At 41.5% G+C, this 27,266-nt stretch overlaps 1 protein-coding gene across 1 annotated transcript in view; it reads right to left on the bottom strand.

The window, feature by feature from the left end:
- Positions 1–27,266, bottom strand: part of plcl5 (phospholipase C like 5) — an 83,740-nt gene that overhangs the window by 28,324 nt on the left and 28,150 nt on the right. The window contains exons 2-4 of the mRNA XM_028599340.1: positions 10,979–13,462; positions 3,598–3,801; positions 214–289 (exon numbers count right to left, since the gene is read on the bottom strand). Coding sequence (XP_028455141.1) covers positions 214–289; positions 3,598–3,801; positions 10,979–13,462 — 2,764 coding nt within the window. The remainder of the gene's footprint in view (positions 1–213; positions 290–3,597; positions 3,802–10,978; positions 13,463–27,266) is intronic.

Genomic DNA, 27,266 nt, shown 5'->3' with positions numbered 1-27,266 from the left:
TAGCAGAGATATCTATCTTACCCTGCTTTGTTCCATGGTGCTGCTGCTATATTTTTGAAATGTCAGAAATTAAGAAAATCTTCACTATTTTTGCAGGCAAACCAAAATCACCAGCTTAGATCACACATCCAGTTGTGATCAACACACTCTGCTAAAAGATGTAGAGGGGGGTGTTGCAGATGAGGACTCTGTTCATCCCATAATGCAGCGTACCTGCCCGCTGGGCTTGAGTGAGCTTCGAGTAGACAACGTCAGCCGACTCAATCAGTGTTCTGCTGGTTTGAATCATCTAGAAGACAAAGAAGACTTGTAGTTAATTTGCATCGGATCTCAGCGACATACTGGGGTCATACCTGAAAAGCCTTAAGCAGAGGCCCAGCCAAACACAGGGGACCTTTAAGGTATATACTGTAAATAAAAAGCAAAGAGTAATAACAAGAGGGAAACGCACAAAAAAATTACTGAAGAGGTGTCTATCTTGGTGTTTGGTGTTTTAAGCCCCCAATGTCGTCTTCCAGGCACCAGGATTAGGCAATGGTTGGGGTTAGGGTTAGGGTAGGGTTAAGGTTAGGGTTAGGTGCCTTGAAGTAGACGGTCGCAGCGCTGCCTTGAAGTCGACACTGGGGGCTTAAAACACCATCGAGCGTCTATCTTGCCACATTGTTAGGCACCAACAGCAATTATTTGGGCTGAGCTTTTAGCTGCTATGTTTACAGGCACACTAACAATTCAGCTTAAACACAATTAACGCAACGTAGCTGTCATGTAAATGCCTTTATTTGATTACTTTAATTGAGGTAAGATTATAATCAGAGGAAGCGGTTTCTTTCCAATTAATTGGCCATGTAAACAACATAGTTCACATTTATTTTGCCGTGTGTGCAATTACAAGGCTAGATAAAATCCATGTGAAAAGCTAAATTGTAAGCAGTCGGTTTAGTATTACAACAATATAACTCCAGTGTTTAACTCTATAGACTTGCAAAAAGCAATGTAGGCCCATTTGCTTTCCAAACAATCTAAAACACATGAACCTGGATTAGCCTGGACCTGTCTTTTAGACTATATAAACTGTATAGCTCTCAGTACATGCAAATAATACAACCTCTGCATGTCAAGGAACGTATTATTCATTAGAGCTGCAACAATTAGTTGATTAATTGATAAGTCGATTTAATCTGCAATTTGTTTTGATAACTGATTAATCGTGTAAAAAATAATATAAAAAAATAATGGTGGTTCCAGGTTTTCACATAAGAATTCCTTCTGACTTTACAGTGAATTGAGTGTTTCTGGGTTTTGACATTGAATGTGAGAAGCAGTCAATTTCCTTATTTGTGTCAACAGACTTGGCATATATAGTTGATTCTGACTTTGAATATCTGCATGGAAATCACACATGTATTCGTACCACAAGTAAACCAAAAGTGGCAGAGATACAATGTCCTGTGTTCACCTCTACTTTTGCATGTGACCAACACAACACTGTAGTTTGAGCCCTAAACATCATCCCACAGGCTTGAGAGGAGCAGCTGGACCAGCCCTGCATCACTGAGGAGAGTAAGCTAATGACTTATTGTTAGTAGGGAGACAGGGAGTGGACTCTCATACTGTGTGTGCATGTGCATGTGCATGCCTTTTCTTGTTTTGTTATCCTTATGAGAACTACAGTGAGCTCATTTTCACGGTTTAAGATAAGATTCTAAAGTTACAATCTTTGAATCTTTGATGCCTGATACATTAAGTATTTTTTTAACCTACATGTCCAATAATTTCTTCACCAACCCCTAAATGGATGTGAGGACTGTGAGTTGTATGCATACTGTATAAGTGAGAGTTGTAGCAATAGTGAAAGTAAGACAGAGAGCAAATCTTTCCAACAGCAGCAAGAAAGAGTCTTGAATGCAACATGTCATAATGCTGCATGGCATTCTGGTCTTGAAAGTAGAACCTCTGCATCTACTGTAGTGGATTTCTTCTAGTGTGACTGTTTGTGCACAAAATGGTGTGTCTAAAAAGAAGCTCTGAATATTATCTCATTAATCTGACATTAGCTTTTGAGACTTGAGATTGTCATTTAAGCTGCACTCTAAATATATCAACACAATGTTGCATTGTCCACACATTATCCATAAAAAATAAGAAAAACACACCACCAGTATGAACACAGAATATATGTACTGTACATACACAATAGCTGTTTTGTGTAGAGTGTAGTCAATGATAGAAACGTATCTCTGTGCAAATAAATAAATGTATATGTATGTGTGTATATGAGCTGGAAACTGAGTTCCAGTGTGGTGTTGACGCTTTGTTCAGTTAAGTGTAACAATGCTGGCTGGCTGCAGCCCACATGGGGGGGACTGAGGACACGCACTGCACACTAATGTCCTACAGTAAATGGCCGGGTGTTGGCAGCCATGAAGTCACATGTACTTACACACATGTGCACACACACTGGGTCCTCTGTTCTTGAGAGGGAAGTGTGCCAACAGGCACTCTGGAAAGTGGGCACAAAACCTCAGCTGACCAGGCCCAAAGCCTCAGGACAAGATCATAGGTTACGTACGTACAGAAGTTTATTAACTTTATGCAATAATATCTCCCTTGAAAAGAGGCAACCACTGATATATTTCAACATACATAAGCATTTGCATGTGCTGGGCAATTAACAGGCCGGGAAAGGTGATGAGACCTGAGAATGCATGTTCTAATCTCTAAAACTCTAAAATATGGATTCTGAGCCCGCTTTTCTGCCTGTCCCCAGAACGTTTTTTTTGTGGAGTGGAGCGTGAGAGTTGCTCTGACAATGCCAAGCCTCCTGCCTAGTGTGAGGCCTCATAAAAGCCCTGGCAGATTCTATTTGGAGCTGCTCGCTGCATCTGTCCTGCAGGAGCACCGCCGACCTGAGAAGCGTGGACGCAACAACCTTGTTCCTCGCTCATGACCCAATTCACCAGCTCCCAACAAGCCTCACAGGAGGGGAGGAAGAGGGGAGAGGAAGCAGTGGGTGATAACTAATTACAGACAGAGTCCTCTAAACCCCTTTTTGGGCCGTGTCAATGTCAAGTGGTGAAAAATGCAGTGTTCTTTGTAATAGAGGAGGCAGGGTGGAGTATCTGCAGCTTGACAATCTGACTGGTCAAATAGGTGGTTTTAGCCATCTTAAGAAGCCTTGTAAAACACATCTAGCTGTGCGAATACTTAAATCAAATGATAAGCAAACTAGCATTAGGGAGGAAGCACACTAAACCTCTTTGTTTCTTTTTCTGTTTTAGTACCTATGCAGATCTGTTATTGAGTGCTTTGGCATTTTATCTTTACCTAAAGTAGAAATTTAGAGAGATGTTACACACTTTAATAAGATTGTTAGTGTCTCACATAAAACTGTATAAGATATAAGTGTGTTTGTATGCGTGGTGTGTGTACTGAATGTGTACTTCAATATTGATTTTTAAAGGGAATTTCTGACACATTTGTTCAAAAGATTGCTCATCTGTGTATTACCATATTCAGTCTATCAAGACAACAGTATAAACATTTATATTTTTCTGACAGCATCACATACACTCTTTTGTGTATGTGCAGATTATTTACCATGTCATAGGCGTTGAGCACTTTGCGCAGCAGCTCAGGTACAGGACCCTGTGCTTCCATGGTGGGGTAAGTCTCGCTCAGGTCCACTGTTACCTTCAGTGACCGCTCACTGTTCATCAGCCAGGAAGACATCGTCAGGATACACTGCTTCATGTTGGCCGCTGGGGTCAGGCCACAGAGCTCTTTGAAGGACACCATGGCATTCTGGGAAAGCAAACAACCACAGTGAATGAAAGCATTTTGGGTATGAACTAGGGTTGCAAAATAAATCTTTTTTTTTATTATTATCATTGCCTTATCAGCTTGCGCTATAAACACATTGTGAAAAACTGCGACAGATTGCGAAAGACACTCAGGGTTTCTTTCTAGTGAAAGATAGTATTAGCAGAAAACTGCACTTTGAAATGTAACTGTTATTTTTATTAAATGGTGCCTTTTTTGTTGGAAATCTTGTTGGAAATAATTTCCATTCAATTTTTTTTAATTCAACAAGCAATTTGTTGTATTTCAGAAGTATACTAAATGCAGCAAAAAGGCAGAACTGAGTACATTTTAATATCTGTAAATTTAACAGTGATAATGTTATCGCATATTTTACTCTAGAATGAACACATAAAAAGGCATGAATAAAAATAATCAATTCCAAATGCCGCATGTGTGTCAATTAATTAATAGATGTTCACTCATTTGATGTTGCTCTGGGAAGCAGCATCAATTAAACGTGTTAATGTATACCAGTATAAATAAATAAACATAAATATTCTGTATGTCCTTGTGCTCTGAACCTAAGGCAAATCCCTGTAGAGTTATTGTGCTTGGATTGTGGGCTTAAAGGCAAATATTGCTCCCACTTTTTGCATATGACCTTGAGTGAGGAGATTTAATGAGAAGGATTGGGATACTCCCCTCAGACTAGAAAGGAGGAAAGATAGCAGAGTGTGTTTGTCTTGGTGACACATCTCCCATAACGTCAGTCTGCTCATTCAACAGCCCAGAGGCTCTGGAGCCAAACTTCTGACCGCAGCCTGAAAGTCCTAAGTATATTCAGTCACTCATCCCTCCCTTTCTTCATTTCTCCTTCTCTTTTCTCGGCCTTCTCTACACAATTCTTTGTATTTATCTTTCGTCTCTCAATGCAAATATCAATCTTAAAACTATAAAAAAAGAAATTCCCGTTTCTACATAGACCACTGACCATTTTAACTCTCTGCAGCTAGATAAATAAAGAAATCCATCTCAAAAAGTCTTGTTTATTTAATCTAGTACTGATAGCATATCTTATTTTTCATCAGGGGCAGCTGTTGCTCAGTTAAGAGAGTGGGTCTGCCTTCGATCACAAAGTTAGTAAGTCGAACCTTGAGCTCATCCTTTCCACACGTGTCCTTGAGCAAGACACTAAACTCCAAAGTGCTCCTAATGTTTTTCTTTAGTCAAACCTGTAAGAAAAATGTGTTTCTTACACCTTCAGTGTCTTCCAATCAACAACCTAATTTGGAATGTTGAGACGGGTAGGATTTGGAACCAAAACAAATAACCGAAGGTGGTTTTTAATTTACCGTCCAGTCAGATTTCTGCACAGCCATCATTGAAGCCTTATACCAACCTGAAATTGGTTAATAGTGTCATGTTTTTCCCCCCCAAATTGTATATTTTTTTCTAACTTCAAAACTCTCACAACAGAGCAGATGCAATGTTTTTGAGCTGCCAGCCTGCTTTCCAGTCCACCGAAGCCAGAGTTTCTGCACGTCTGGGTTCAAAGGCTTTGCAGCCCCAGCAACAAGGCAGCTGCTTTTCATGGTTTTTCATTCTTCTGCCAGCATGGGAATTTCAGCGACCACACCAGGCACACTTTTTTCACATGGCACCCCATCAGTATGCTTGCTTAACGATAGCCATAAAGGACAGCGTGACAGAGGCGAGGTGAAAGAAGAGTGAGGGACAGTGTAGGTATACTCACTGGTATCTCCTTATCTATAAGGCTCTTATTGGAAAACTGCCATCTTACCTTACAGAACGTCTGTTACTCAGAGGGACATTATCAGACTTGCTCTGCTGACTGGCTTTTACTTCTTGCTCCATGAGCTTGGTCTGAACTTGGAAAAACTGCTTTTAGTTTAAGTGCACTTGACTCCTGGAACAAATTACAGCACTTTCTTTAAATCAACTCAATTGTGCTTCTTGGAAAATTTTGAAATCTGGTTTTAAACCTGCAAACTTCTACTTGTAACTGCTTTACATAATTGTATTTTCTTTTAGCATCCATATTATTCTAATGTATTTCTCAAATTATTTCCCAATTCTGAATGTTTTATTGTCTTCCTAGATTTCTTATGATTGTACTTTCTGTGATTTTGTTCTGTATCTGTCTTTGTAATCTGACTCTATGACATTGAAAATGAGGGTAGCCCCTAAATGTTCTCTCGAGGATAAATTAAGGTTGAATGGAAAAAAAGAGCAGTTTAGGCTGAGGCCCGAAGAACAAAGCCTGAAACTGCTAAGAGTGAGGGTGATGATGAGAAGCATTGGAAACACAATGCAGGTAAGAGAGCATGAGAGAGAACAAGAGTGCCATTGTTGGTACTTTGTGAGTCTGTCCACACACTCAGCACTCTGCAGTGTGGGAACCAGCTGTCTCGCTGGGCTAGACCTCCAGGCAATCCACCCCACCACCCCGTACCCCAGAGGATGTGCTGTCACTGCGGGGTCCGACCTTCCTGTAGATGGAGAGGGTGGCCAGGGGATGTAGTAAGCATCTGTATGCTGAGCCTCAACCACAGTTAACACCTCTTGGGCCATTGATCACAGCCACAAGAAGAAACACAATGGTGGAAGAGGGACAGCTTTGGGGCTCTGAATTAAAACCCGGTGTGTGCGTGCTTGAGGACTGTGAGCATGTCTCGGTGTGGTCTGAGCCAAAGTTATTAGCATTCATTATGCTTTGTATAATTCCAGGCATGTGTGTATGGGACTACATGTTTTTCGATACTTATTGTGCAATAAAAGCCATACCATTTCCAAGCCATGGTGTTAAAAAACATCAATGAGAGGCTTGTGTTTTTAATTACTCCCTTTCCCCACTTTACTCCCCTTCTAACATTCCCCAAATGAGAGCTCTGTGTCCAGTTACAACACTGCTTCTCTCTCTCTCTCTCTCTCATCATAAGCCGGTCACGATGTTTACTAGTTTACCAGTAAACGCAACATTTTGTCCCGTCCGTTTTGTTTTTCAGACAGCAGTGACCAGTGCTAGTTTGTGTCTTTTAGCTCATAGCTTTAGCAGCAGACTGTTGGACATCCCGCTGTTGGAATCCTCTACAGTGAAATACAGACACACTACACCGTTTAGCTAGCTCTCAGCATTTTAGCCGTGTTTAATCCAGTTACTACTGTAGCTAACGGTAGGCTAACATTACCTGCTGTGTAATGTGTTATTAGTGTTTACTAGCGTGACATGCAGCGATGTTTATGTTGCTTCTAACGCGGGTTTCGGAGCATCAGAGTGCAACGCAGACATGTAAGCGGCAGTGTGATGAGCCACCAAAATCCGCATTGCTATTTCGTCCGGTAGATACCGTGCACCACATGTGCCGTTAACGTGAACAGAAAATTGCATTGCCTGTATCTTTCACGGCAAACGTGCGTGTGGAAAGCGCTCGTACAACAGCTGAAATGGCATACTCCTTCACAGTATCTTTCAATAAAGGAAGAGGAATGTAGCACAATATGGATGTATTAGCTAGGGCTGTGCTCGATTGAAGAAATTCTTAGTCCACTAACACTCATGCAACAGCACCACTTTAATGCTTGTGTTTACCAGAGATGTGCTCGTACGTTTCTTGGAAATAAGTCATTCAGCATGAAAAAAGCATGAAACATGACTAATCAACTAAAGAAATCTAAGTTGACTAAGACCAAAACGACCGATTAGTCGACTAATCGACTAAGAGGGAGCAGCCCTAGTATTAGCAGGAATGTAGCACAATATGGATGTAAAAACAGTTATAATTAGCCTATGTGACAATAAAATTAGTTTTGGTTCAAATCAACAAATAATCGTGATAATTAATTGTGATCTCAATATTGATCAAAATAATTGTGATTATCGTTTTGGCCATAATCATGCAGCCCAAATATATATATATATATATATATATATATATATATATATATATATATATATATATATATATATATATATATATATATATATCTCACTCAATCTGTGTATCTCTTCTCTTCTCTCTGGCCCACAGTATTGAGTAGTGGTGAATGTGCCAATGATGGCACACAAATACTGCTCAGCAAATAAAAAGAAACTCCAAGCTGGCAGCTCTCCTCCATCAACACTTAAGGTTCATGGGCAGCAGCAGTCTTGAAAGTCTCCCACAGAAATAAATAATTTGCTGCCTAGATCCACATATAAAAATATGGCAAACAAATCATATCTGCCCACTGGTCAATGTTCATGGATCTCCTTAGTCCTTTTAATAGTCAAACACACATATTATTCAAAGCAGACCACCTGGAAGCTTTGCTGTTGGAGGATGAAAGCAGTCTTAAAAGAGCTTACTGAGTTAAAATACCGCTTTTGACGGCAACATCTAACGTGCGTGTGTGCACTGCTTTCATGTATAAGGTTGAATATTGCGCCATTAAATCTGGGATTTTTGTGAGTACAAAAGGTATTTTTTTCTCACGTTAATGTCTAATCTTGGCTTCAAGAGTGGCAAAGCTTCCAGAGTTGGCCTGGTTGTTGCCTTGTGGGTTGTTGGCAACCGGTCCTGCTTCTGCCCTCCAGCTTCCTCCAGATTAAAGACACCAGGCTCCACACAGCTGGCCTCTACAAAGCTTTCATAACTGTCCTTTTTACATTTAGAAAGGAAAAGGCCTTGTTCTTCATTTATCATCTTTAAAGCCTTCCTCTCAACTTCACCTCATTTATTTCATCAACCCTCAGCTCTTCATTTTAAAAAGAAAAATTTACATTTCAAACGGTCGTGGTGCCAGTGTTGTTTGATCAGGTTAAAAGACAGTGATTCACACCCAGTTATTTTATTATTTTGAAACATGGCATGCCTGTGGTTATTTCATATGTAGCATAAATTAGTTGATTGAGTGATTTTGGGGTTGATGAGTTTTACAGAAAATATGACATGTCTGATAAGTCTGTATCAGATTTACAAGACTGACTTCACAGTGAGCCATATTTCATGTCTTATTCATGAAATATGTCCATGCTGACTCACACCTGAGCAATTATTAGGACCTAATCATGACAAACTGTTGAGGTATTTAGCAACACTTTGATTGGGCCAAATCTTTTGCCAAGTGAGGAAACACTTGGTGAGGATTGTTCATTATTTGCTTATATTTATTTCCAATTATTTTACTGAAATTACCTTCCTCTTATCCCACTAAGGCTGTAATTTGCTAATGTTACTAACCTCTAACATTCAAGATAAATTCACCTCCCGAGCAGAAACAAATTTCTCTTAGGGTCTTGGGAGAGAAAAATGATGTCCTCATTTCAGAACATTGCCTATTTCCACAATTGAAAATTGCATAACAGCATGCCACAGGATCTCTAATCACATATCTGCTTATTTAGTTTGGTCTGTCTTTTGTTTGCTGTGCCATTAGACTGAGGTTACGGTCTACAGACGATAGATGGACAAACCATGGTATTTATAACTGTCCTGGATACATAAAAAAGGAGTGTGCTACATTAGCTTCTGGAGGAACACATGAGTATGTCTAATTGTAGGTCTTCTTATACAACATTAAATATTTTCCAGCATTGGCTACTCATGAACAAGACACCAGGTTACAGGTGATCTCAGGTTAAGGCAGGAAATTAGAGAAGATAATCAGTAATCAGATTTGTCAACTAAAGTTTTTTGTTATCTTTTGCCCACTTTTGTTCTTTTGTTTTTCTTTAGAAAATCTGAGAAGCACATAAATAATCTTGTTTGGTTACATGAAGCACTTTTACATACATTTTAAGAAGCACAAACAAATGAATTGCATCTTTCATTTATTTTTATCAGTTTTTTTTTTTAACTTAATACAATTCCATTAACACATTTTTTTCCTTAGGTTGACAAAGCATTGCTGATGGAGTCAGGTCAACAGTGTGTCCAGCACTATTATTTTAATATTGTTAGCTTTCAGAGAGGACAAGAGTCTGCTACTCTAAACTGACAATCAAACAACACCCAGCTAAGTATTTAAAAGGCTGTGTTGTAATTTGTAAAATGAACAAATGAGACAAGCTTTATATCATATCCTTCAGTCATCACAAACAAAATGATACATGCACTGTAAGACTTCTGGTCTTCAGCCAAATATACACCGTGGTTACTAATCTTCATTTGTTCATCTAGAGGAGTTTTAAAGTAATGCACAAGTGACTAGCAACCCAGTCCTCTTCCATGGGCAATTATCGTTACTCATTAATGATTACAATATTCATAAACCTCATAATTGTACAGCAATGTCACTTTATTACCATCTCTTCTACAACATAAACAGAACACTATTAGCAACAAGCCTCTATCCACAACAGCAAGTGAAATGAGTCTAACCAGAAACAGTTACATCAGTTTTGACCTATAAGCAATTCAAAAGTCATGCAGTTTTATTCAGTGGAAAAGGCGTGTCTGTCTTTTCATATCTTGACCTGAACCCAATATGTAGACAACCATTAAAAGTTAGTACTGTAACAGAACATTAATTCAGAATACCATGTAGATTGTTAAGCATACCAGGGTCTGCAGAGCATGAACATCAATGATTTTGATGATCCTGCTATCTTTACTATAGCACTGCATTTTCATCAAAACATCTACTGTATGTGCAGAGACTTGAAAATGTTGGATTTGGATCCGAGTGTCTCCAGCAAAGCCTCAAAAGTGGTTTATACCATTAAAAAAAAGTATTGCCAGATTTTCTTGAGAACAGATCTGCAATATTGCCACAGCCATTTACAGACTGAGCACCCAATCTACCTTAACGTAGATCAAGTTCTAAGTCTAAAAAAAGTGAGTGAAGTAACTGGTGGAGAACCAAATCATCAAAACTGAATGCAGTGAGAGCCACCAAATGTTGTACTTCATTGAGTCTGTGTGTTGCCATTGTTTATAAGATAAATGGCATTGCGCTATAGAATTAAATGATTTCATTGAACTTTGGACCACAAACACACTAATCAAAGAGTGATCTATGACATTATTTACTTGTTCTGAATGAACAACATCATAAGCACTTCACCAGAATGTAAAAAGACCTTCAAACAGAACTCTTGCTTTACACAACCCAATAGCCACTTGGTAAAGGTTTTGTGATTATGTTTTATAAATACTTTAAGTATGTAGTTCCTTACCTGCACATTTTCTCTGAGGTCTGTGGCCTCCCTGAGGGGCTGGGTGGAAGCTCTGAAGAGCTCGTCCACTACTTTGATCCCTGTGGTCTTGGTGGTGGTGTACTCCCGGGCCTTTCTACTCTTCCTGACAGACAGACCCCTCTTATGTGCCTTTCCTCCACCCCTCCTGTTGGTGATGGCTACATGGACAAACAGGGTGGTGTTGGGTAGGAACTCTCCCGTCAGTGACTGTAGGGGGACATGTCTATAGCCTGGCTGTAGGCACTCAAATGGGATGGTGTACTGGCCAATGAACTCGTCTCCAATGTAGTCGTCATCCAGCACCACAAAGCGCAGTACTGCAAGTTCTGGTAAATTTATCTGGAATTCAAAACTCTCATCAAAAATAGGGTTGTCACCATTCTGGGACACAGTCTTGGTTCTTTGCTCAGCACAGTCAGCTGGAATGCCGTGGATCTCCACATATATGTAGGGCTCCACCACATCACCCTTAGCTGCAGAGCCGCGAGGCTTGGGCAGATTTTGCCCACTGATGACCTTAATGTGAAGAAGCTGGGCAGACACTCCTGGCAGTGAGTCCCGAGCATTGGCACTAAAGTAGGACACCTCCTCCCTCATGATGGCTGGCCGCAGAACATACCCACAGTTTCCATTCTGCCTGAACCAGCCTAGGTTGAGGTCCATCATCAGGCCTGGCGTCTGGTAGTTCATGGCCACAATCTGGCAGCCACACTTCCAGAAATCCTGGGGGTTCATGTTGCTGGCATCAATTCTCATAGGTGTGGGATATACCCTGGAGAGAAAGCGCTTGTTATAACAGACAAATTCCTCTGGGAACTCATTGGCAAACCTGTTTGCATCAACCTCATTGAAGGAACATATCTCCCAGTATTTTTGGTCTCGCTTAGATATTTCAAAGTCCCTAAACTGGATTGACTTGCAGAGAGATACAAGATCAGAGAGCTCCCTGCACAGTCTGAGTCTCCTGTAGCTTAAGCCATTTAGCTGGTCCTTCTCATCAGCTCCCACTCTTCGAGACATTTCCAGACCCTCCTCCTCATCTGTCACGTCACCCTCATCAGTGCAGTTGGGCGGTAGCCTCTTACCTTTAATGAGGATTTTACCTTTGAGTTTCTCAGGGGGGGGTAGGTGGTTTTCCTCCTTGAATGGGGGTTCAACATACAGCTTGTCCCCAAGAATCTTCTTCATATGCTGTGCTATGACCCTCTGCTGGGGGATGGAGCAGTGGGTCACTAGGCAGAGAATCAAGGGATACTCTGAGCTCTCAAAAGCATATTGGTTTATAATGTCCAGGACTTTAGAGAAAGCTAGATGTGAGGCTACAGAACTACCCACATACACCACTGGTTCATTATCAGGGCCATCCCATACAATGACTTCAATGCTGCGACAGCCCATTCTTAGAGCTCGGATGTAGCTGCTGATGTCTGACGAGCCCCAAAAATGGTCTTCCAGAAGTGAGGCATTATGGGACGAGTTGATGTAGTAGTGGGACAGAGGCTGGGTCATATCCTGGCACACACGTTTGTGCTGAGGGTCAAAGATGTGGCATTCGGAGGAGAGGAGGTAATGTGTAAAGCCATCAATGGAGAGGTAGGCCCTCTCCCTACCTTCGGCGGATGGCTCAAATTTCTGAACAATATCCCTGCACATGTCCTCTGTTACACCTTCCACACCCTGCTCCACCTCCACGAATAGCATCAGATCTTTACTGTCCAGATACTCCTTGTTACTGGAGAACTGTACCAGTAGGAAGAAGATCTCTGGCCGTGTACAGAGCTCACAGTAGGCCTCCACAAAGGTGTCCATGTTAATTCCCTCTCCATATTGGTCTTTAGCTTTCTGGAGTTCCTTGAACTTCAGCTCTATCCTAGACTCTTTCATTCCAGGGTTGAGCCCCTTGATTATCTGGGTGGCCCTGAACAGGTCTATGTGTCCTTCCTTTTCCATATCTGCCAGTTCAAACACTGAGCCAATCCAAGACGTTCGCAGACTCGGTTGGCTGGGTTCTACCATGTCTACAGTGTGCCGGCCATAAGACACCAGATACCTCAGGCCCATCACCCAGGTACTGACGACATCTGCTGTACTGGCTACCAAATCTAAGGACTCATAGTTATCCCCATAGATGATTGAGAAGGCACATTCATCAGGGAACTGATCTGAGAGACCATTGCTGCGCAAAACTGGGGTTTTCTTTCCCAAACGGACCTCCTTAATGCCCTTGATCTCTAGTTTGGCCTTTTCTGAATCCTTTTTTGATGGCTCCCAACGGAGCCAGTGCATGTCTGGATCCAGCAGAAAGTAGCGGTTGTACATGCGTGAGTTAGAGCGCACCTTCTTCATCTCACAACCCTCCATCATAAAGGCCATGCAAGCAGCTGTGCTGTTGATCTTGCGGTCATTTGGCATTGAGCTGAAGGACACCGTTTTCTTCCTCACCTGCCTCTGTTTGGAACCATCCTGGAAACAGAATGGGATGGGGGAAGGTTGGGGTAGAGAAGGATTTATTGGTTACACTTTGTATCTGAAATAGGAAAAAAAGCAGTAAACACCACACTGGGATTATAATGTATAGAAGATGAGAACAGAGACAAAAGGCTGAGTTAGCACCTTTATCATTGAGTGGATTAGATAGATAGATAGATAGATAGATAGATAGATAGATAGATAGATAGATAGATAGATAGATAGATAGATAGATAGATAGATAGATGGATGCACATTAAACTTAAAAGAAAAATCCTAAATCTAAACACAAGCTGTTATGCTGGACATGATAAAACCATTCCCATTAGTAAACTGTGCAGAGCTGCTGAACGTATAAACATGACGAAGTACGGGCTGCCATTATACACCCAGTTATCAACTGCTTAGTGTAAATCTTTTCTTCCCAGCATGTTTGCTCAACATGCATGGGCCCATTTTATGAAGATGGGACACAGCGGTGGATAGGCACGATGCAGGGGCTTCTTTGACATCTGACTTCAAATGGCAAAAAAGCAATCAGTCCTTTTTAATATATTTATGATAGGCCAATAGCCTCAGAGATAATTATGTGCTTATTTAAAATGCACATCTCCTTGTCTAATTTTTTTGCTAATGTTTTAAATGACATAAAGTAACTTAATGTGAAGGCAGAGTAACTTCTGGGGTTTTCCCTTGAGACAAATTGTAATATGCAGTAATGCATGAGGTCTGTTTCTTTTTTAAACAGGACTGCTTGCTGTAATAATAGGTTAGAGAACTTGAGATACAATTTTGGCTTGGCTGAAGTCACAATGATTTCATCCCTCAAACAAAGTTGAGGGCTTTAAATTTGGTTTCAAATTACCTTTTAACTGCAAATGAGATGTGGTTAAATAATTATCCTGTGGGCAACCTCTCATAAATACATTTCTTGCCAGCCGATTCCAAAGACATTGCAATGTTTGTTAAAGCTCTGTGGAGACGGTCTCTCTACAACCAAGGCAAAAGCCAAACTTGTGAAAGTAGTGAAACAGATGCGCCACACACACCCAACCATGACACTGACATGACTGAACTTTTGCAGCTTTTAGGTCATGAGCCTAGCTGGCAGAAAGCAGACATACAGCAATGCCCTATTTCCCCATAAGGCTGTGGTTAGCTAGAAAGCCCGAATGCAGATGGCCTGGTTAAGGGCTTGGAAAATAGGCTTGTTGAATAATGCAAACCACAGAGAACAGTACAGTAAAGTAAAAACTAAACCAATCCACAAATTACTGTTACATATTAACTATTCTAAACACAAAGCCTTTGAGACTGTCATTGTTGAAACTCAGAAAAAGGACAAATAATTTTGTGAAAACATCTATGAAAACATCTATTACCACGTGTCAGTGGTGATGCTTGATTACTACAACTCTGATATGAAACGCATGTAACCAAAGCCACCTAATCTCAATTTTCCTCCTTGTTCCATGTCTGTTGATCGGTTTTAGTTTGAAGAGAGGAAGCTAGAAAGGGCAGAGGACCCCAGGGCTATGGAGGAGTCAGTACGTCTTTACCCCAAGACAGTGACTGCCTGTACAGGTGTGATGGATCTCCCCTGAGCATGAGTTTAACTGTAGTCACAGTGAAAAGCCTCAGGACCATCCATCTTTCACCTGACGGTCAGAGGCAGATAACGCCCGGCACCTCATCGCGATTAATGAGCACCACTTGATGCAAAGCTGAAGATATGACATGATGATCGCTCTCTGGTTTTGCCCTTGTTTTACGACCTCTATCTCTAACCCCTACACATCAGTACTCAATATCATAATTTAAAAAAAAACTGTAATCTATAATAAAGATGTCAATGAAATACCTTTTGGAAATTCTAGATTCACTGCTCTTGCACGAGATGGTGTGCTGTGGCCCGATGCTGGGACCACCCAGGTCAAAATGGTTGTTCACAATGTGTTAAAATACAGTTATTCAAGTATTTATTTTCTCCTCCTCGAGAAACACTTGCATGCAATTGCCGTGAGAGCTAGTGCCAAGACCAACAGGCACATGGTTATGCATGTGCTCTTGCCAGGACTGTGAGGGTAAGGAGGGTGCTGTTGGTTCAGCTGGAGGATAATACAATTCCAACTCTTTCACAGAGGTAACCTTGAAATAAAAAGAACTGGTAACACTTCATAATAATGGTACACGAATTATCATGAATTCCCGCATATAGTACTTCATGAACTATCAGTAATGTACAAGGATTAATAGTATTTCATGCATGACTAAATGCAGGAACAATGTGTTAATCAATGCATCACTTCATCATGTCTGTGGCCCTTCAAATAAAGTGCTGATCTGGTCCATCTTTAAAATCCATTAATAAGATATGATTTATCAATTTTAAAGATGGACCAGGTAAGCTCTTTATTTGAAGGGCCACAAACATGAAGTAATAAAGAAGTCATGTTTAGTTAATCATGATTACAACGATACAACTCTTTAGAATATATGTACACTGCTTTGGCTGGTCAGTTTTTTGAAGAAGACATGAACATTATTAATAAATCAGAAATCCTAATTATTCAAATACCTTAATTGATGCATTAATTAACATATTCTTCCTGCATTAAGTCACGCATGAGATACTATTAATCCTTGTACATTACTGATAGTTCTAATACTACATGAGTGAATTCGGGGTTTTTCATGTATGAAATCATGCATGAATTCATAATTCATGTACCATTATTATAAAGTGTTACCAAAGAAGAAGGCAGACAGAGCACAGAAGTGATGCTAACCCTATCTTTTTTCATTGTGTCATGCTCTTGATTCATCCAACAAGTTAGATAATGATAATAATAATAATAATAATAATAATAATAATAATAAGTCCGAGATAAATCTTGAGGCCGTAATCAAGAGATTACATTTAAACCTAAATGTCATGCTCCTTTATTTGACTAGCCTGCTATAGTTAACAATTCTAGCCTATTTTTAAAACAGTTGGTCTCTCATCTGGTTTGCTCTTCTGCTCTTTTCAAAAGTCAACCAGATGGGCGTCTACATTGACTGGGGTATTGGGGATATGTGAAGAAAATACCCTGAGACAGAAAGCAGACTGAGCAAGAGTGGGAGATCTGTTCAGGTCTGATTGTTTCCAGGCCTTCTTTAGGGAAGTGCTGTAGCCACAGAGAGTCAAAGAGTGCAAGGGTAATCTTGTGTCCCATTAACATGCTGTTACAATTAGCTGGACAGCCAGGTAGGATGACATGCTCCAGTCTCTCAATCAAAACCAATAGTCACAATGTGTCTATTAGGGGCCATTTCATATACTATTGAAACTGAATTCTGTTTATTGAATTTAAATGCAAAATCATAAGGCTAGTGACCTAGAGGTAAAGGAATAATCAGTTGTTTGTTCAAGTGCGTTGTGGATGTATGCATAAATAACCAAAGTTAGGACCAAAAAAGAGAAACAAAGCACAATACATTTTCAATCATAATTTCATGAAAATGTCCTTCCTTTTATTTATTTTTTTACCGTTTTTAAAATGTCTGCCTCCCCTTGATTGGCCATGCTTTTCTTGCACTCTCTCACCATTTATTCGCAGCCCCTGGGGCCTTTCCTGGTAGATATGTCAGTATTTCTGATAATGTGTGTGTGCTTAAGTGCTTCTGGCTTGGCTGCCTGTTGCTGCAGTGATGTGGGGGTATTTCGGTAGTCCTCCACACCTCCCCCATCCCCTTTCCTGTGGTGACACTGACTGCCGTGGGCTGGGTCAAACACTCCCTGATGGAAGGGTGAAGCTACTGGGGACGGGGCAGGCTGTGAGACGATTCCCTTAACATCATCTGGGCAGTGGTAAGTCACACTCTCTCTACATCCCGTCACAGTTGTCACACCCTGATGCTGGGCGCCATGAGCAGTACGACATGGGGAACTTAACTCCAGGGAGGCAATTAATGCAACATGAGCATGTTGCCTGTTACAATACAGTGCCCCACTGAGTGGATTATGCCAAACAATAACTCTTTAAAATGGTACTGGAGGGCATAATGGACAAGCTTATTTTTTTTATAGACTTCCAATCTTTGTATAATTTAATAATCATTATATTTCTGATTTTATGGTTATATCATCTTTAAAACCAATCTGGTTGGTTTCCCGTACTCCCCTGGTCTGCTGTGTGTCCTGGAATGCAGCACTATTAGAAACTAACGCATGCTTCATATCCGGAGAGTGTGTATGTTTGTGCGGGTGCAACACAAGCACCCCAACAAAAACCCCAGGGTTTTCTCGGCTGCCTGATCTTTTGCTATATCAGAAAGCACAAGCAAAACTGAAAAATGCATCGTTCTGCAGCTCAACATTTGAAGGCTACATTAAAAAAAAGGGTATGTGTCTCAGCCACTGGACTGTCATAGGTTAGTATGAGCAGAGTGCTGATACCGCTCAACCTGTTTTTGAACACACAGAGGATTAATCTCTCCCCTAAAGGTCTTCCTGTGGGACTCTGGGCATGCTGCTTATTTCACTACCCACTGCCCCACTTCCTCCCCATCCCACCAAACCTCAAGCCATCCCACCTCTTTGTCACGGCTGGGCTGGCTAGCTGCCACTCGCTACTCCTCACTCCTATCATATCTCAACTCTAAAAAGGGGTCTGCAGGAAGTAGTCAGGCATGGCTCAGTTCCTCTCGCCCACAGAGCTACTGTGTCATTTGAGTGTGTGCAATGTGAATCGGTGAATAAGGCAACAGGGGAGCGTGGGTAACGGGGAACGAAGACAGAACAGAGCAGAGCCCTCTTGATGACGTGCTCTCCAAGATGTGAGTCACAGTTTGTGTGTTGCGCTTGCCTGAATGTGTACTGGGGGATCATGGGATCAATGTCTACACACATATAGAACACCCTGACAGTCAGCTAGTCACAGCTAAGCCACATTACACATCAAATGCACATATTGACGTTGATGTCAAACACAGCACCATCAATCACACACAGACAGATTTTGTGTAACCAATTACTTTTTTAGTCTCTGATATTACAGTCAAGGCAAAAATATCTTCCCCTCAAATTAATTAATAATTTTCATCATAGTAGCTATCGTTCTTGGAAGTGTTGCCTCTCTGGACGAAAAATGAAGCAATAATTCACTGTCCAGGTAGAAATACTTTCACTATTTAAATTTTTATACAAATACTAATCTTATGCAAATGTATTATTTAAATCTGTTTTCCTTGAATCCTCTCAAACAAGATAGGGCAAGGTTATTCCAAATTTTGCATGCAACAAGTGATGAATGAGGAATGAATTACTGCACAGACTAAATTATCAAGTGAAGGTGATCTGATATTTATTGTCTTTTTTGGAGCAAGCCCAACACCGTTTCCTGCAGAAGCAGTAGACGTAAAGAGCCAGAGTTCTGGCTTTTGCCTTGAAGGATTTCACAGCTCAGTAAGCCCTGCTGTGCTTGGATGAGGTAGGTGGAAGGTCATCATCAGAACCCCCCTCCCTTCCCCTCCTCAGGTCTAGGCTGCCCACCACTACCCCAAGGCACCACACTTACAACATCCAAGATGGTTACACAAACTGACATCTAAATCCTGCCACACAGAGCTTAGGGCAGACATAAATCAGCCTCTAACAGACTCTACTCCCTAAATCTGGGAGCAAAGAGGCATCCATAGAGAGAAAGAACAAGAGAGAGGTAAAGTGGATGTATGCTGAGACTGTGCATATGCAAGAGGGAGAGATAGAAGTAGCGATTGACAAATCGAGAAAGAGAGCAAGTTTAATGAGCTTAATGTTAACTTAATTTGTTAAGATGTTTTGGCAATGCTGTGCAACCTCAATGCCAATAAAGCAAATTAAATGAAATTTAAAAACTAAATTCTCATAGGGGGAAAGAGATAGAAGAGGGATGGTGAGATAAATAAAATGTCAGCAACATTTTTGCCTTAGCAACATGGCATTTTTGATCTGTCATGCTCAGAAAGCATTTTCAAATTGAATACAGATTTTGGAAATATGAGAGACGAGGGAGGGATAGAGAGAATAAAGAGAGATAGAGGAGGGAAAAGAAAGTCAGGGAGAGAGAGAAGTTGGGCTTTTCACCATTTGTCAATCTAATCGGTCATGTGGGCGACTTCTTTAATTCTCACAGCAGTACTTTCAGCGACACATCATGCAACTCTCGCACACAAAGACAATGTGTGAATAGGCAAGAAAATCAAAGGTCTGAGAGGGGATGCGAGAGGAATTGAGTGTGTGCTCGTTTTTTGTCCCAGTGTACGAATGGATTTACATTTTAATCCAGGTGGTCCATTGTGCACACTGTTACCTTGGATGTAAAGCCCCAGTTCTGCTGTTAACAATCTTTCCGTGGTCCGATAATAAGTGGAAATCCCCCAGAGAACTGTGAACAAGCTGAAGAGCACCAAACAGTCTCACTAATTACTGACCCACAGAGAGTAGAGGTCAATGCTATCGAGCTGTGGAACCACAGAAAAAAGCACCATGTGCTGCCACCCAGCTTACATAATTTAGTCACAAATCATTTGTGTTTAGGAGTGCATTTTTTCTTACTATCAGTCATGAGACCACTCAATACATTTAGTATGGCACGTCTACATGTTTGGTCATAAATCATATCACACCTTTCTGAGTTTAACGCATATTTGAATGCACCCACGAACATACACATGCACACCAACGTCAGGCTCTCCTGTGGTTTCTCCATCACATCGCCCATCATTTTCCCCAGCTGCTTTCCTCATGCTTTCCATCTACTGCCGTCACCAGTGGGGCCAATTATTTCCTCCAGAACCTATTTCATAAGCTCACTTCAGGTGACTTTACGCGTGTTCATGTTTGCATGCTTGTTGCTAAGCATGAGGGACAGAGTCAGAAAGGGAAAGAGAGTCTCTTATCTTTTGCAGGGTCAAGTCACATCCAGTTTAAGATTCCCTCACAGTCAGATTCCTGTCTTATCAGTCTGTGGTCATCCTCTTCCGTATAGGCAAGGTGTCCGCTGTCAATCTCAGCTCCCACTCTAAGTGATTGTGTGTCTGTCAGGTCATGTTGGTAATTCTGTAGAAGCTGTGTTAAATAACAACACAATAATCCTGGTCTGTGGGAGGGGGGAGACACAGGAGGGGTTGTTTGTCCCCGGATTCCCTTACAATCTCCTGCCGAACTGTTTTCCCTGGTTAAGCGGAGGTTGTTGGAAGGTTGTTTTATCAGCTCATATTCATGCTTTCTATCTCCTCCATTTACTATGCCAACTATGTACAAGCTCTGTGCCCCAATTCAACTAATGTGGCGGAGTGTCCCAGAACAGAATCTGCCAAGACTACAAGGTTCGATTCTCACTGGAGCCACTTACACATCTAAAAATGCATGCACCTATGGTGCGGTCAGGAACTGTTGCTGTCAGATGAAAATCTATATCTCCTAAAGCATCCAAAGGTTTTCACTACTTAAAGCTGCACTCTGGACCTTTGCACATTGGTGTTTTAAAGTGCCCATATTATGAAAAATTAGAAATAAATTGTTTATTATTTGGGTTTTTAGGTGTGGGTAGTCAATTCCTGTGCAAGAGGATGCTCTTATCTCCTGCATCACTTATTTTGGTGAGTGGATCAAGTTATGTTAGTTTTCTTAGTCAACTAACACATGATTTTGTCACCTAATCGATTAGTTGATTTAATTGACAGATCTGTAAAACGGAGTTTCTCAAGAATCATGCAAAAGACCACTTTATAAGGTTATTGGGAATAATTCATTCAGCATGAAAGAAGCATCAACAATAGTCAACTAAGATCAAAACAACCGATTAGTTGATTAATCGAGTAAGAGGGGGCAGCCCTAAATGTTTCCATGAGCCAAACACTAATTGAATTTCACAGCACATAGACAACTGTGTCTCCTTCCAACTCCACTAAAATCATGAGAGTCAATAAAATTGGAGTTGCTGGGTTTTTATCTGACGACAGCCTTATGCTAAGCCAAGTCCCTCACAGCTACTGCTACTGAAGGCACTCATCAACTCCTATCAGACATAACGGTTTAGTTCTCCCTCATGGTCTGCATTGCTTTAATTAAACAGTGTTATCTGATCTCAAAACATCCCTCTCATTACATTCATTACCACAGTGTGTTCTCATTTCCCCAAAAGGTTTTCAGCCACAGGCACCGGATCTGTCTGCCAAAGATGTGGAGGATGTGACATGAAAGTGTGTTTGCCCAACACCCGATGATGACCAATGAAAGGATAATAGTTGACACTGGCTTTGACGCGTGCGTCCCATCATCAGTCCTCTCCTTTCTCTCTATTGCTTGTCCTTTCACTCTCTCACTATTGTTTGCTCTCCCACTTTGTCTTTCTCTCTGTCACTCAAATCAATCAATTTCTTTTTTCTTGTCTTACTCCCTCTGTCTATTTCTCTACATATATCCCTTCATATAGCACCAATAAATAGATGCAATTGATACTGGGAAACAATTAAGGTCTGACTAGCAGTGTGATGAATGTTCTACCCTTTGGGAAACGATATAGGACTTCCTCAGTAACATCTGACAGAGGCAGCTGTTTTGAACAGTCTGCCTAAGTTTTGGTCGCAACAAAAGGGGAAGCCAGAGGAATCCTTATGGTTACATGCACATGCACACGCACACGCCCAGCACACACACACGCACACACGCACACACAGGAAGTGGAAATTAGGCTATCCTCTGTTTCTTCTCTGTGTTTCTATGTAAGACTACAGCTCACTTTGAACAGGAAGTGAAAATGTTGCAGTGGCTCTTTTGTGTATGCTACCAGATGTGGCCTTTCTCTGATCCAGTTCCAATGGAACTTTGCACAGGAACTCTCTGAAGCGCTGACCATATACAGCCTGCGGTCCTTAGTGTTGCAGCGTGGCTAAGACTGACATGTTTATCACAGCCAGACAGCGGAAGCTGAGGATGAGCAGGGGGCTGATTAACAACAAATGTCAGCCTGTCAGTCCATGTGCCACACATCTCCGTGGCATTCACCCTACACCTCAGACACAATGCTCGTATGAAATGACAGCCTGCCAAAAGATTACAGGCAACTCTGCAAGAAAGAGGAAAATAAAAGAGATGTTATCTGTGCAGCGTAAAAAAGAAATGCGGTCTTTTAATGCCCCCCAAAAGATAGAGTACTATTGAAGGAGTCGATATGGGATTTGCAAGTCTGAGCATGAAGGACTATAAATAAAACCACTACAGGACAACAAGGCCACATGTTTCCTGGAGCTCAATCGTTGTCTCTCAGACTGCATGTCCCGGCATCCTCAATACTTCAGTTTGTCAATGTGGCCGTAGAGGCAGGCATAACCTTGACTGCCGTCTGCAATGCAGCGAATGCTGGGTAGAGAGAAGTGCCCCTGCCTGCCACCAGAGAGCTGTGCTGCTGCTGCAGTACAGGACACCTCTGCTACACTCATCCCCCCACCCCTGAACAGGACTAATGAGTGGTGGAGATAAAAAAGGGGAGAAGCATCCTGCACTGTCCTCTGACAGATGTGCCTTGTGGTGTTCACACAAACATTCACACACCACAGCCTGTCCTCGATAGCGATTCTGTGTTAGTCGACAAACCACAAGACCCTTAATCAATGCCAGTTGTTCTTTTCACGATCCCAAAAGAGGTTCTGTTTTCCCTTCCACACCACCTCATGTGTACACACACACACACACACACACACACACACACACACACACACACACACACACACACACACACACACACACACACACACACACACACACACACACACACACACACACACACACACACACAATTGTGGAAGTTTACACCTGCCTCCAGGTGCAGCACATTCACTCTCCAAACGCCCACCATGTATGTATTTTAAATTTCCACAGCTGAGAAACTATTTCGATGCTGGAGTAGAGAACGAGGTGAAGGAGGCTAAAATTGGTGCTCAGTGAAGTCCAGTCACCTGTGTAGGTGCAGAGGACTCTGTGTGGGTAGAAGAGCAGGTGTGCTTACTGTAGCTCAACACACATGGAGCCTTTGGTAAAGGCAATTGTTTTCTTCCAAACCCCCGTCTCTGCTCAGTGTTTGGCAAAAATAAGACTACATCTCTGAGCAGGCTTTGATCAATGATGCATTTACTCTTTGACACATTCTACGCCTGCATCCGTGAAGCCCACTCAACTCTATTAATAATCCCTGTGAGCCCGATCCTTGGCTGGGCTCATTCTGTCTCGTCAGGAGGCTGGAAAACCGACTCATGGACTGTTCCAGTGCCAGTGGAAAAAAAAAAAAAACTGGTGTGGTATCTGCACCCCTTTTTCTTTGATCTGCAGAATGATGAGGCTTCTCAACACAGCTCATTTTCTATTAGATAATCACTCTCCATTGCATGTAATTGGTTAAGCATACTTGGACCAAACCTTGCATGTTTTACATGCAAGGATGCATACATGCAAGATTTGGAGAAAAAGTCATGTTGCGATTGCGATTGATAATATTGCAATTACAATTGCGATATAATGGTGTTATGAGTTTACTTAATTATCATGGAAAGCAACTAAAACTTTGAAATGTGTATTTTCTTTACTTGAACATACAGTACAAAGTTAGACAGGATAAGAAGAAATACATAAACAAACTGACTGTTGGCATAGCGGCTGTGTGAGGGAAAAGCAAGAGAAAAAAGAGACAGCAAAGACAATGTAAAGTGAGTTAAAAGTAAACACTAAGCTTCTTAAGACAGGGTGGCTTCATCTGTTCTTAATACTGTCGGTAAAGTGAAAGGTGTTACAACAGGGAAACTGCAGTGCAAACAGAGTGTCACGCACACAGCACACCTTTTTGTTTCCTTAAATCACACTTTTTGCGGTTATGTAATCGCAGAGTGACATTGCAAATAGAGCTGGGCAATACATCAATATTATATCGATATTGTGATATGAGACTAGATATCGTCTTAGATTTTGGATATCGTAATATGGCATTAGTGGTGTCTTTTCCTGGTTTTAAAGGCTGCATTACAGTAAAGTGATGTACTTTTCTGAACTTACCAGACTATTCTAGCTGTTCTATTATTTGCATTTACCCACTTAGTCCTTATATCCACATTACTGATGATTATTTATCTAAAAATCTCATTATGTAAATATTTTGTGAAAGCACCAATAGTCAACATTACAATATCGTTGCGGTATCGATAGAGGTATTTGGTCAAAAATATTGTGATATTTGATTTTCTCCATATTGCCCAGCCCTAATTGCAATTGCAATTAGATTAATTATGCAGCCCTTCTAAAATGCTATCATACCAGTTAATGGAAGGTAACAATCTATTTACTCCAGTTCTGCACTTAAGTACAATTCTGACATACATGTACTTTACTTGAGTATTGCCACTTTAAACTTCTACCACACTGCATTTCACATGGAAATGTACTTTATACTCTTATACATTTATTTGATAACAAGTTGTAATAATAGTGATGTGCTTTTGCTTAAGTAAAGGATACTTCTTCCCCCATTGGGCAAACCAATGATAACTGGTAAGAGCTGGGAGCAGATCTCGGCTGAATAGGGGCTGAGATGATTAACAGTTTCATTAGCTTTTTCTCCCAGTAGTGGAGACAAATGTAGAACATCAGATGAGGTAGGTGTGTTTGCGTGTGCTTGTGTAAATGCACAGTGAAGGGAGGGTGGGGACAGGGAGGGACACAGGAGGAGAGTGGTTCAATGTGCCCACTTTGCAGAAGCGCTATGGGTGAAGGTGACCGTTGTGTTTGCCTGGAAAGCCTGACTGACAAGACTGTAGTGAGGAGAATCAGGACCATCTTGCACTGAGTGGGCTCAGGGGATTGATACTAGTGGTGGATTGATTCTCATGATGGATTGGCACGAGGAAAGACATGGGTGCAAAACTGAGGGCTTATTCAGGAAGAAAGGAGGCAGTTGATATGCAAGGGAAAAACAGGGAGAACAACGGTTCCTATTTCTAGGTCTGGCCTCACTCCTCTACTGAGAAGAGGGGGAGTTAGGATTCCCTGGGAGAGAACTGAACAGCAGGAGGGGAGGTGAATCTAAGGCTATGTTTAGACGGAAACGATCTGAAGAGAAAACGCAAAAGTGGCGTTGCATTCTCACTTTGCAATCTGCGTGCATATGGTGACGCAAAAGTGTGTGAAACGTGATGTAGTATGTACACCAGGCGGCTAGGTGGTAGTGTGAAGCACTGCCACACAACACCACCAAGTCTGCGCGCCTATGTAGAACCTTCCTTCTAATCGTCTCCCTCTCCTCTCCCTAGTAGCGCGAAGCAAACAACAAAAGCTGACAATTTTGTCTGGACAGACGAGGACAATGCACACACAGGCACACACACACGCAGCACACACACACACACACACACACGGCACGCACACACACGCATGGCACACACACGCACGGCACATACACAGCGTTTTTACCCTTTAGACAGGAACGCGATGGTTGAGCGTTTTTAAGATTTTCCACTCTCAAACAATGCACACCCAGGCACACACACAGACACACACGCAGCACACACACACACACATATACACGGCACGCACACACACGCATGGCACACACACACATATACACACACACACACACAGTGTTTTTACCTTTTAGACAGGAACGCGATGGTTGAGCGTTTTTAAGATTTTCCACTCTTAAACAATGCACACACAGGCACACACACAGACACACACACACACTGTTTTTACCTTTTAGACAGGAATGCAATGGTTGAGCATTTTTAAGATTTTCCACTCTCAAACAATGCACACACAGGCACACACACAGACATGTGGCGCACACACACACACACACACACACACACACACACCGTTTTCACCCTTTAGACGCAACGCGACAGTGGAGCGTTTTTAAGATTTCCACTCTGGAAGTTGGTTTCACTTTTTTGCATTTTAAGCCCCAAAAATGCCGTTGCACATCTGATAAAATATTTTGCCGTTTTCAGTTGTTGTTGCTAAAGTTCATGTGAAGGTGATGGAGAGAAGGAGAACGATGATCAACTCCGAAATCTGTACTTATTGTAACTATCGTGATAGCAAGTTATGTATGGTGTCACCCATGACCAGTGTTATTTCTCATGCTGTCCCTTTTTCTTAGGCAAAATTGTTAGTCTCAGTGCAGCACAGATGCAGTAGGCCCAAAACAACCAACACATTGTATGTAATCTTACGCAACATGATCATCAGGAGTTGTTTGGTATTACGACTGCCATTTGAGGGGATGTGGAACTCAATCTGCTGTATTATTGTAAAAAAGACCTAGTAGAAGAATGAGTGCCTCAGCCACAATCATGGGGTTCTAGGTTAACTTTACTTAAAGGACAATTCCGGTGCAAAACGAAGCTAGGGGTTATTAACTGATGTGTACCTACTCTGAACACCGTGCAACGTGGAATCTCCATAGACAGTATGGGAATCTCAGACTCATTTGCACGGCGCTCGTTTTTCGACTAGTCATGACTGGTTTCCAAGATAGCTCCCGCAAGTAAACATGAACGCGACTGTCTTTATAATCTATCTTTTTAATAAACTATCTGTACACTTACAATGTTGTCAATGCTTCGGTTCACATTTAGGGACCCTAATTATGCTAACGTTATGGTGTGGTGATATTTCAAGCCTTTTTAGTAGTATTAAATAACAATTTAATTTGAGTGTCCCCATGCCCCAAATACTAGCATTGTAAGCTAACCAGCGGTCCGCGGTAGACTCGTCAAAGCTCCAAAC

Source organism: Perca flavescens, chromosome 15, assembly GCF_004354835.1.
Source record: "Perca flavescens isolate YP-PL-M2 chromosome 15, PFLA_1.0, whole genome shotgun sequence".
NCBI lineage: Eukaryota > Metazoa > Chordata > Actinopteri > Perciformes > Percidae > Perca > Perca flavescens.
Note: the sequence above shows the minus strand (reverse complement) of the source record. Positions and strands in the feature narration are given on the sequence as shown.